Source organism: Bos mutus, chromosome 24 (assembly GCF_027580195.1).
Source record: "Bos mutus isolate GX-2022 chromosome 24, NWIPB_WYAK_1.1, whole genome shotgun sequence".
Taxonomy (NCBI): domain Eukaryota; kingdom Metazoa; phylum Chordata; class Mammalia; order Artiodactyla; family Bovidae; genus Bos; species Bos mutus.
In genome coordinates, this window is record NC_091640.1 from 30656015 (window position 1) to 30669241 (window position 13227).

Below are 13227 nucleotides of genomic sequence, written 5' to 3' on the forward strand. Positions count from 1 at the left end.
GCCTGGAGGGCTACAATTCATGGACTCTCAAAGAGTCGGACATGAACTAAGCCATTAGACTAACACTTTCACTTTCTCTTAAGCATTGTCAGAATTTATCCAATGATAGATTTAAATTTGTGCATATCACAGTATATACATTTTAGCTAAAAACAAGAAAAGAGTAAAGAAATATTGATTGGCAGTTAATGATATGCACATTAATATTAAAATATTTTAGGAAGACGCCTTTGAAATGTATCAAAAATTAAGATAATTGATGAATGGATAAATCAAGTAGAGCAACTGTAAACAGTAGAATCTAGGTGGTTGGTATACAGTGTTCACAATAAACCTCAACTTTGCTATGTTTGGAAATTTTCATAATAAAACATTTTCTTGAATAAAGAAAAAATAAGACAACATATACCCTATAAATATAGTTTCAATAGTTTATTTTCTGTGAATTCTGATGTCCCTGTATCAAAATAAAACCTAAAAAAATATATATTCTTCAAGTAAATTTAAATGAGCTGGCATTAATCAACCTATGTTAAGACTATTGTTATGTAAACTCTGACTAAATTATAGCCCATGAAGATTTTTCTATGCAATTCCTAATTATATATGGCAAATAGATGGCAGTAGGCCTTACTTGGACTCAGTCTCTTCACCCAAACTTTCATTATTCCTATCTTAGTGGGATTACAATCAACAACTGAATTCTACCTCTCCTCTCACTCTTTTGCTGCTGCTAAGTCGCTTCAGTCATATCCAACTCTGTGGGACCCCATAGATGGCAGCCCACCAGGCTCCCCCGTCCCTGGGATTCTCCAGGCAAGAACACTGGAGTGGGTTGCCATTTCCTTCTCCAATGCATGAAAGTGAAAAGTGAAAGTGAAGTCGCTCAGTTGTGTCCGACTCTTCTCGACCCCATGGACTGCAGCCTACCAGGCTTCTCCCTCCATGGGATTTGCCAGGCAAGAGTACTGGAGTGGGGTGCCATTGCCTTCTCTGTCTCATTCTTTTAACAACATGCAAAAAAGGGGAGAAAAAAAAAAACCAAACTGATAACTCAAGTCTAGATCTAGGTCAGTCCAATAAGAAACTGAGAATGAACTACTTGACTCAATAAAACAATAATCCTTGTTCTGTTTCCTACACATTATGGTTCTCCTTCAAAATAATTAGTTACTATAAGACAAAAATACTATTCAACAACAACAAATCTTTCCTAATATTCTAGATTAATTTATTTTAGATCAGTTTCACTTCAGTATAATAAAACTGAAAATTACCACATTGCTGCTGCTGCTGCTGCTAAGTCGCTTCAGTCATGTCTGACCCTGTGTGACCCCATAAACAGCAGCCCACCAGGCTCCCCTGTCCCTGGGATTCTCCAGGCAAGAACACTGGAGTGGGTTGCCATTTCCTTCTCCAATGCGTGAAACTGAAGTCGCTCAGTCGTGTCAGACTCTTAGCGACCCCATGGACTGCAGCCTACCAGGCTCCTCTGTCCATGAGATTCTCCAGGCAAGAGTACTGGAGTGGCGTGCCATTGCCTTCTCCGAATTACCACCTTAATAATGTACTAATTAGTTGTTTTTCTCTTATACCCACAAAACAATAGTAGTTGGACAATGATTTGTTGAATGTACTTGGCCACTTATCAAATGTCTACAATTCTGTAAGAAAGAAATGCAAGTAATACAGTCACCTGGGGAAATATACATCTGAAATAAGGGAAATATCTATGATAAAACTAAACCCTGCAATGGTAGGTTAGGAAGCTTCTTACAACTTAAAAGTGTGACATTTAAAACATCTTATCAAGGAGGAAGAAAACCTATAGAATTCTTCAGGAAAATCTGTACAAGCTAGAAAAGGATAAAGTACTAATGGGAATTTTTAAATTCATGATTATTAAAGGAAACAAACCACACAAACTTTTACACCTGACACTGAACAACAGTCACATATGCATTGTTCAGACCATTACTGGAGACTGCATCCTGAGTTTTAGGACCACAGATTTGATCCAGCGTGGCATTCTCACATTGTAAATAATTATTCACCATGTTTCTTATAAGCTACATTGATTACCGTCTTGTTTCTAGCACCTTGAGTGTTTTCCTCCTCACTTCAACCCAGGATTAAACTGGACTATGGTTTGTAAGGAATTCACTGATGATATTCTTAAACTACCTGAGTAATACTATTTCAAACCTAAGTAATACTAATTTTCTAAATTAGTTGATTTGAAAGAGCATTCAAGTTCAATCCTCTCTGTGGCATTACCATATAGAACAGCTTATGCTGTTTTGTGCCCCAGGTAAAAATCTGCTGTAAAACAGATTACAATGCATCTTCAGAGTCTAGCTGCTCTGGTTTTTGCTGTTTTAAACAGGAAGGTAGGAATACTGACATTAAATTTGTTGACTAAAATTGAAACAAAGGCCAAACAAGAAAGCAGAATTCATAAGAAAACTAAATCACTGCCATTCTTTTAAGAATGAAAGTAGAAGTTTAAAAATCCCTAAAATTTACCAATGGATTTTGTTACATTTTTCTTGATTGAAATAGTTTCTAATGTATAACAAGTCAAGCTTATAGAGTGTAAATGCTGTCAAGATATTATTGTTGCTTAGTTGCTAAGTCATGTCCAACTCTTTGTCACCCTATGGACTGTAGGCTGCCAGGCTCCTCTGTCCATGGGATTTCCTAGGCAAGAATACAGGAGTGAGCTGTCATTTCCTTCTCCAGGAGGAGATCTTCCTGACCCGGGGATCAAACCTGTGCCTCCAGCATGGCAGGTGGATTCTTTACCACTGAGTCACCTTGCAGGCCACAAGATATTATTACCTGACAGTTTTCTGTTTCAAGACATTCTAGAAACCTATAAGTTCTTGCCATGAGCACCATAATCTAATAGGAAAGACAATGGATTCTACTTTGAGATCTATTGCTTGTTGAGTGCCAGCAGATTGTTCCCTTAAAATTCTGGGATTCTTAGTTTTCTCCCTGTCTTACCTTCATCAAAATTATTTCAAAATCCATACTGCATACAAGATATGTTTTTAAAACTCTATGTAGCTATGGAGTGTTATATCACTTAGGGGTGGATATGCTACAGATTTTCAATAAAGATGAGCACTAATTCAAGAATCAGCTATGACACAGAGAGAGATCTCCATTCTCTCCAGTGTTACCAAAAGTGACCTTCCACTGGGGCATTTAGGGTCTCCATTCTCTTCAGTGTTACCAAAAGCAACCTTCCACTGGGGCATTTACGGTTCCAGCACCTCCCAAACCTGGCTGTTCAGATAGATGTTTAAGAATCACTGCTTCTAAAGAAGATTTTATCTCTTATATTAAATTCAAACACCCAAGAGAAACATAATGAGGCAGGTACATTTTTCCACTTGAAAATCAGAGCCAGAGTAGGAAGGGATGAAAAAAAAAAAAAGAGTCTGACTACTGTCCAAACTGATCTTTCCTCTTTCATTCTACACCTTCATTCTACACCCAAAGTTTGCCCTCTGCCTCAAAGACCATCACCCACAGATACTAATGTTTTGTCCTGATCACATAAACAAGGCTGAGAAGTTTACTTAGATTTTACTACTCCAAAAAAGCAGAGAACACTAAAACAAAGAGACTCAAAACATAGCCGTTAACATGGAGGTTTATAAAGAACAGGTGCGATCAAAAAAAAAAAAAACAGTTCTGTTACAGGACAAGGTAGGTGAGAACTTGTTTTAAAAAACATAATTTTCAATTAATTCACCATGTACTGTCTCCCACAGCTTAACAGTACTTTCAGTCTTCTGATAAAACTGGTTTTGAGTAAGGTTTATCTAAACACGAATAGATAAACAGCTCAGATTTCACCCAAGTTCTTTTACCCAAGAACTTCCCAACTTACAGAGTTCCAGAGAAAACATCACTTCTTACTCATCTACTCCCCTCATTGTCACCTTCTCTCCTTAGCAATTTTTAAAAGAAATGTTACCATAACATCACCTATGTATTAATAACAAGCCTACCAAAAATATCTAATCTGAATCTAATCTTGAGGAAAAGATTACACAAAAGGATATTCTGAAAAACAACTAGCACTTAAAATTATTACAACACAATGAACAACCACAAAAGGCTAAGAACCGTTCTAAATTAAGGGAGTCTGAAAAAAAAAATGACAAATAAGGGTAATACGCAATTCTTTACTAGAAACAACTTCAGGAAGCAAACTAGCCAGGAACTTGTTGGGACAACAAAGGAAATACTGTGCCTGTAATAACTTCCCATGCATGGTAGTACGTTGCAGTTACTGCAAAGAAAAAGAAACCCTTTTCCTTAAGAGATACATGGTATTTAATGGTGCAAAGTCACAATTTCTGCAAACAACTCTTAAATGGTTCAGGAAAAAAACTATGTGTGTATTTGCACCTGTGAATAGAGGGGAAAGAGACAAAGCCAACATGTTCCAACGTTACCAACTGATCAACAATGGTCAAGGGTACACAGGGGTTGATTTTACTAGTCTTGCCAGTTTTCTGAATGTCGGACTTTTTCTAAAGAAGAAACTGAGGAAGAAATGAAAAGATACTCACTAGTTGTTTGACTTTAACTGCCTGTGGGATACCGGCTGGCTGCGCAAGCACGGGGCCCGGCTGCGCGAGTTTAATTTGGAGTGGAGGGCCAAGGACGGGCTTGTTGGACGTGGTCCCAGAGGAAGTAAGAATGGGTTTCACGGACGGAATGCAAACAGCTGCTGCTGAGGTTTTTCCAAAAGGTACCGAGGGGAGTGCCAGCGTCACTGCTGTCCCGGAGACAACCGGCTTTTCAGGCTGCAGAGAGACTGCTGTCACCGTGTTCTGCAGGGATGTCACCAGAGGTTTTGGAGTCTGCAGCACGACAGTTCCAGCTGTTGTCCCTCCAGGCACAGCAGCCGGACCCACAGAGTGAAGAGTCACGACTCCAGTTTTTGCTCCCTCTGGACCAGCAAGTGGTTTCAGAGTTTGTACGGACACAACTCCAGGCACCCCTGCTTCTGAACCAACAACAGCAGGCTTCTCAGCCTGGATGGAAGAAGCTGCCGTTGTTACCACGGGAGAAGGCGTTGATGTCGTGGGACAGGTAGTAGTGACCACCTCGCTAGAAGTCTGCTGAACACACTGCTGAATAAAGCTCTGGGCATTGGGCATCAATTGTCGTAAGGCAATCACACTTTTCTAGAAACAAGAAAGGAAAAAAACCAGCACTGATAACCGAGTAAGTGAGCTCTAGTAAAATAGAACTACTTTGCGTGTCATATCTTGACAACATAAAAAGTATATCAATGTTTCAGCTGAGGAAATCTAATATCAATCATTTACCTTCTGTCAATATCCAGGATATAAATAAAGCTCCAAAGTGCTTCATTTTTCAATTCATAAGTATTATGTCTCAGTATTAAGCTTATAGACCATAGTATCAATTTGGTATCAAATATTAAAACACTTTATCTTACTTATTTGTATTTATCTAAACCCCATTAATAGATCACTCATAACTTCAGTATCTACAAGTTTGTTTACAGGACAGCAGAATCTTAAAAAAACGTTTTTGTTAAATAACTTTCAGACTTTGAACAGAAACAGTCTTTACATGAAAATAAAATAACAGAAACAAGGACAATTTTCTTAATTGAGCTAGAGTATTTTCTGACTGGATTTAAAGTTTGGGTCTCTTTGTATCTTGCTGAAAAAAATAAAAACAGCTTAAACTAAAAAGTAGAAGGTTCTCCCTTTTCATCCCTGGGATTTTTATTTGCTTTTGTTTTTAAGTTAGAAAAAAAGATAAAAAAGGAGAAGGCAAGTAGACTATCTTTTGGTGAATTCTTGAGCTCTTATGGAAGATTTCCATGTTTTGGTACTTAAATTCAGTCAGACCACCTTTACTTAAGAAGCAAATGAGAACTTTACTTAAGAAGCAAATGAGAACTATGGCCCCTCTTTCCTTCTTTTCCTTTTAGTTACTTCTTTTACTTTTTTTATTTAAAAAGATTGAAAAAATTTTAAACTGAAGATTTTCAATTATATATCTATAAATAGTATCAAAGGAAAGAAAGTCTCTCAACGTTATTTTCTCAAACTGTAAAAACGGGAGAAAATAAGCTGCTTTGAAAATACATGAACATAGGAAGTGATGTGATTAGTTAAATTTAAGTAAGAAATCAAAGATGGAGGAGACCTGGGAAAAACACAATTGGAAAGACATGTTAAAGTAATATGACTTAAAGAGATAGCAATAAAAATATGTATGTTAAATAAATACAATATGTATGCTAAATTATCTCTTGATTATCTGGCCAGAGTTAAGCTTAAATGCCAAATCCCTCATCCCAGTGCACCATCCAACCACCAGAGTGCTCAAGGATATGAAAAAAATATTCTCAAGAAAAAAAAATGGCTCTGTTACAGTCCTTAGAAAACTATACAAAATGCAAATACTTAATGGTAATATTTGATAACTTCAGAGTAGTGTTTCATAGGCTACAGAGTCAGGCTAAATTCTAGGCCTGTGTGTTTAATAAAAAGTTAACTTGAACAATTTTCTCACCTCCAAAATGGAAAATTAAATCCAAACAATGCAAATTAAAAAAAAAACAGAAGTAGCTAGCAAAGCACAGAACACATAGTAGGTACTTACTTATCCCCCATCTTCTCCCCTACAGTGTCTCCAGAGTATGAAACATAGACTCATGTTACACAGTGTCAGTGTCACAGAGTACCTAGAGCTCACAGACCTTTTGCACTGAAAGCACCTAAGGAAGAACTGCTGCCGACTTCCCAATCATGAGGGCTACCTGGAAATGTTATCTGATGTTCAGCATCATCTGACGTTCAGCACTGTGCTAACTCTTTAATCTTCCCTTCCCAGACCAAGACTGCTCTGGCTAAAACACTCTCAGTTCAGATCACCTATCTGGCACCCTCCTAATTAACATGGTCAGCCTCCTGGTGACAATTTCCACTATCTTAATAGCCTTCGGAAACAGCGGTGCCCCACCCCTTTCCCACTCTTCTTTCATCTCCACGAGGTCTCACTCCTCTCCCCTAGACAACCATGCCAAATTTTTCTAAAGGCAACTCTTCATTCTGTTATTTCAAAATGTATGGGAGGACTCTTGGTTTACTATAATCTCAGGTCTTTAATAACTTTATAACTTTCAAGTCAACTCTTTTCCAGACACTAAATATACAAAAGGAACATAATTTTTCAACCTGCCAATCAAAGCTCTTGTTATCAAAGATAACAAAGATATCAAAGATATTGTTCTCCATCAAAATCTATTTAATTCAATAAATCTTAAGAGAATGTCTAACATTATAAATTAATTTTTAAAGATAATAGCTTTCCCTAACCCAAAATATAACAGTTTTCCCACTAAATTTGGCACCATGAGGTTGACTATTTCTGACACTAAGAAATAATAGGACAAAGAAGAGACCCTACTTTTTTTAAGTTAAGAATCTTTCAGGATACAAGCATTAAATAATATAATCATTAAGTTATATTCATGAAGATGTTACTTTTGTTTTCTCAGCATGTTCCAATCCAAAGAATATGGATTATAAATGTGCTTTACAGATTACAACAGCCCTAAAGGTTTCTCCTACTGTTACTATCTTCATATTAAGTTGCTGTCATATTGAAATATTCAGATTTTAAATTACTTTAAAGTAATCAAATCCAAACAATTTCTTCAAAGTAACACATAACTTTACCTTAAGGAAAGGAACTAGGTGAGGCTGAGGTGAAGACTTGAGTTCAACATACAGTTGTCTAGTAAACTCTTCTGCTTCAATTTTTGCATCCTGAAGAATAGGAAAAAGAAAAATACTTTTAGGTTTACAAATATTTTACAAGAGGAAAAGTGTGTAATTCATGACTGGGGATATAGCAAGCTTCTAAAAGCGATAAAGTCAAAGTCTATCATTAAATACAGGTGGGTTTTTTTTGTCCCCTACAAAGTGAATAAACAGATGCTTTTTTCATATAGAATACAATGAAGCAATTATTATTATTTTTTAAGATCTCAGTAAGCAAAGTGAAAGTGAGATGAGAGCTGGCTAAATGGCAAGGCGACAGTATTAAGACCACAGTTTGTTAAGAACAAACTAAGAAGTAAAAACACAGGAGTCCTACATTACTTAGGGCAGAAAACTGAACAGTCACCTGGTGTGGGGCTTGGGATTTTGTTTTGGTTTACCTTTCCAATTTTTAAATTACTTTAACTGTGACTAGACTATATTTCTAGAATGCTATTACAAGGCCACAATAATATACATGCCATTGTTTCAAAGGGCTTAGGAACTCTTCCATGCCACTTTGGATTCTAAACATTGCAGGGGTCTATGAGGTCTAAATTATTCTCACATTAATAACTAATCATTTTTGGGCCTTTTTCACTGTGCTGAGATTTGCACCAATGGTACAAAAGCAACACTGAATAAAACTGCTGGCAGTTTTAAATATCTGTCATATTCTACATTGCAAAGCAGGTGTGGTAAAAAAAAAAAACAAAAAACAGAACCAGTTCCACTTGAAAATGTCTTCGACCAAACAGTAAAATTTAATTTTACCAAATCCCAACACTTTAGTAGCCATCTTTTTAAAATACTGTGTGTAACCTAATGGGAACCACACACAGAGCAGGCCAAAGTAAGATACTCAAGGAAAAGCACTTTTCCAATGAGCTGCTAGCTGAATTAGCTGTGTTTTGTTGGTTTTTTTTTTTTTTTCGTTTACCGGAAAGAATATCAAACCAGCTGTGGTTATTCACACTGGGGTATTTTGAGAGACATTATCTCAAAAGGAAAAAAACAAATGAACCAAACCTGTCATTGTAAGGAAACAACTGTCAGTTTTGGCTGCTAATGATAAAAATCAGAGCTCTCAAGCCAAAATTAGAATTTTGGAAAATGTGTAACCATAATCCTGAGTTTGATAGCTTCTCTGTACTGAAAAAATCTTCTGATGTGATTATTAGATTACAAGTATGATTTTTTGATATTTAAAAAAACAGATTTGTCAACATTTGGAAGATCTATACAACCCACTGAACCAGTTATTTTCCAGATGACCAAATGTGAGCTGTTTCAAAAATCATACATGGTTGAAAGATCCATTCAAGGTACAAAATAAACCAGTGGACTATAAAGAATACCTATAATGATCTGGAGAAACGCTCTCAAAGTACTTTCTCAACTACCTCTTTCCATGAGGCCAAATATTCCCCACATAAGTTTATCTGACCAAAAAAACAAAAAAGTCAACCTTCTCTCCAAAGCTGTCTTTAGGCTAAGAGAAGCAAGACTAAGTAATACACACACTGCCCTCTGGATCCCCGTGTTCCGTGTGCGCAGAATCGCATCCAGATTCAACCAGTTAAGGATGGGGTACTACAAGATTTACAACCCGTGATTGGTCGAATCCGCAGATACGGAGCCCACAGACAGGGAGGGTCAACTATGGGACTTGAGCATCCGGGGATTTTGGTATCTACAGTGGCTCCTAAAACCAAACCCCATCGATACAGGGCAATGACCGGATAGACAAGATTTACGACTCTAAGGTTTATATCATTACAGAGCTTTCAAGAAGCAAAAGTAAAGTTTATCCAAATATCCATTTAAGATAAACTTCATTTAAAAATATTTATTTATTCCCCACTTAAAACCAGTTGTGTAGACTCTTACAGAGCTTTTACTGTCCGAACTTACCAAAAGTTGCTCTACCAACTTCTTCACATTCTGCCCCATCTCCGGGGACTGGGATCCACTACACGCTAGTTTTATTAACATTGCGAGGAAGTTCTTACATTTCTTCACATTTTCTAGCATCGTCTAAATACAGAAATACAAACAGTCACAAATGTTGGCTAGAAAACAGGATTCAAGAAAACGTGTAGAACGCTTGATTTATGTATGGTGCAAGTGAGACCTTACCGGAGAAAGGTTAGCCTGAGCAGAGGCTGAGTTCTCTGTTTTGAGATTGAGCTCATTTGAGGGGGCAGATGCTGTTCCCAAACTTGAAGGCTTCAGGGTTGTTACAGTATTCACGGGCTTTACAGGAGTAACTGTGACCACGTTAGTTGGCACAGCCACAGACTGAAATTGAAAGCAGTAGACACTGAGATATGCATCACTATGCTATGCTATGTATCATGTTACTATGCTATGTATCATGTTCACACTTCAGACTACAGATGGATCTTGACTTCCTTGCTTTTGTATTATGCTCTACTAGTCTAAGGCAATGTAAAATCATTTACCAGGTCTGGACTCTAGTACCTCTGGGTTTCATTCTCACCTATTTGTAGGTTTCATTTCTGGGTTTCATTACTACCTATTTTTCACTGACACCCAAGCATCCACTTCAGGTAAGTTACTTAATCTTGCTAACCTTCTTGATTCCTGTCCGTAAGAAAACAAGGATGGCAACGGTACCTACTATCTTGGGATTGTTTTTAAAAAACAGTGCCAAGCGCACAGTCCTTAAACATATTAATATGTCTCCAAAAAGGATCTGAAATAGTAAGTTTTTATATGAAAATACAGACTTTCCTATTCTACAATATTCTGCTTTTTAGTAAGTACAAAGCTGTGAGATCTACTGATCATCTTATATTCAGATAAGCTGCTTTTATGTAGACTTAATAGAGAAGTAATATTTTTGAAATTTGTAATAACAAATATTATGTGATTGTGTTATTTTCACATGGAAAAGAATCTCAGGTGTTTCTTCTAGCCTCTATTAAAGGAAGAGGAGTAATTACAGCACCACCTGCAGGATAAAAAGTTAAATACAAGGAATCACAAATTGGGTATTATTTGAGACAACCATATTGAGATAAAGTACTATGCAGTTTCCTCTGAATCCTTTTGTAGATTTTCTAATAAACTTTTTTAGGTTTACAGACAGTAAATACATACTCCTTCTTCAGTGAATGTTTTGTACTCTGCCATTAATTCTCTGTACTACTATATTTAAGAAAGTGATGTTGAACTTCAGCTTTAGGACTGATGAGAGAAGTTCCTCGGGGGGACTACTGTCCCTTTTCCTTATGAAGCAAAATAAGGCAAATCTCAGGAAGAGTCCTATTTTTTGTGAGTAGAAGCATTTATAGCGTTTCTACTTTCCTTGTCAATATTTTATCCTGTCCCAGCACAAAATCTGTCTTTTGTAACTCTTTCTAATATAGCTACTACCTGTACCTCACCTGATACTTGCACCTCTTAAGAGGCATGGAGTCACACGATCCCAGCCTTACACTACGTGTAATCACACTGCTATAATGGATGAACTGTGTTAATCATTAACTTTGCATATGCTAGACCAGGCGGGAGAAGGCAATGGCGCCCCACTCCAGTACTCTTGCCTGGAAAATCCCATGGACCGAGCAGCCTGGTAGGCTGCAGTCCATGGGGTCGCTAAGAGTTGGACACGACTGGGCCACTTCACGTTCACGCATTGAAGAAGGAAATGGCAACCCACTCCAGTATTCTTGCCTGGAGAATCCCAGGGACGGGGAAGCCTGGTGGGCTGCTGTCAACGGGGTCGCAGAGAGTCGGACACGACTGAGGCGACTTAGCAGCAGCAGCAACAGACCAGGCAATGCTATTGCCATGCTTTTCAAGACCACACTGGCACTGATAGGCATGTTTAGGGGACAGGAGAGAAAAAAGCTTGGGTATATGTGAAATAAATTGTGAAAAATCAGTTACACATAGTCAGTGAAATGAACTGTATGCAAATTTAACAGACTACAGAGAGTCATCCAGGTTCTAGACTCTCATTTCTTAAAAAAATACCTAAAATTGGGATCATAATAAACTTGTGGAAAATTCTGAAAGAGATAGGAATACCAGACCACATGACCTGCCTCTTGGGAAACCTGTTTGCAGGTCAGGAAGCAACAGTTAGAACTGGACATGGAACAACAGACTGGTTCCAAATTGGGAAAGGAGTATGTCAAAGCTTTATATTGTCACCCTGCTTATTTAACTTATATGCAGAGTATATTATGAGAATCACTGGGCTGGAAGAAGCACAAGCTGGAATGAAGATTGCCGGGAGAAATATCAATAGCCTCAGATATGCAGATGACACCACCATTATGGCAGAAAGTGAAGAGGAACTAAAGAGCCTCTTGATGAAAGTGAAAGAGAGTGACAAAAGTTGGTTTAAAGCTCAACATTCAGAAAACTAAGAACATGGCATCCGGTCTCATCACTTCATGGCAAATAGATGGGGAAACGGGAAACAGTGGCTGACTATTTTGGGGGGCTCCAAAATCACTGCAGATGGTGATTGCAGCCATGAAATTAAAAGACGCTTACTCCTTGGAAGGAAAGTTATGACCAATCTAGACAGCATATTAAAAAGCAGAAACATTACTTTGTTATCAAAGGTCCACCTAGTCAAGGCTATGGTTTTTCCAGTAGTCATGTATGGATGTGAGAGTTGGACTATAAAGAAAGCTGAGCACCGAAGAATTGATGCTTTTGAATTATGGTGTTGGAGAAGACTCTTGAGAGTCCCTTTGACTGCAAGGAGATCCAACCAGTCCATCCTAAAGGAGATAAGTCCTGGGTGTTCATTGGAAGGACTGATGTTGAAGCTGAAACTCCAATACTTTGGCCACCTGATGCAGAAAGCTGACTCATTTGAAAAGACCCTGATGCTGGGAAAGATTGAGGGCAGGAGGAGAAGGGGACGACAGCAGATGAGATGGCATCACCGACTCAATGGACATGAGTTTGGGTAAACTCTGGGAGTTGGTGATGGACAGGGAGGCCTGGCATGCTGCGATACATGGGGTTGCAAAGAGTCGGACATGACTGAATGACTGAACTGACTGACCTCTCGGAGTGGACACAGATATTATTCACTAATTCACTGATATTTCTATTGCTTTAGCCTACCACTAAGGAGTGACCCAGTTTAAAATATGCATCAGTCTAAATTAAGAAAAGTTATGCACGCACTACATGGAAAGAGCAATGGTAGAAAAGAATGAAACAACACATATATACATCATTTTGGAACAACTACATGTACTAAATCTTTAAGAAATAGATACAATTTAAAAAACTGATAGGATTTCCCTGGTGGCGCAGTGGATAAGAATCCACCTACTAATGCAAGGGACACAGGTTTGACTCCTGGTCCAGGAAGAATCCACCTGCTGTAGAGCAA

The 13227-nt window shown here is 37.9% G+C and overlaps 1 protein-coding gene across 1 annotated transcript in view; it reads right to left on the minus strand.

Annotated features, from left to right (window-relative positions):
- Positions 1 to 13227, minus strand: part of TAF4B (TATA-box binding protein associated factor 4b) — a 108469-nt gene that overhangs the window by 69260 nt on the left and 25982 nt on the right. The window contains exons 4-7 of the mRNA XM_005905826.3: positions 9975 to 10136; positions 9750 to 9872; positions 7752 to 7841; positions 4593 to 5213 (exon numbers count right to left, since the gene is read on the minus strand). Coding sequence (XP_005905888.2) covers positions 4593 to 5213; positions 7752 to 7841; positions 9750 to 9872; positions 9975 to 10136 — 996 coding nt within the window. The remainder of the gene's footprint in view (positions 1 to 4592; positions 5214 to 7751; positions 7842 to 9749; positions 9873 to 9974; positions 10137 to 13227) is intronic.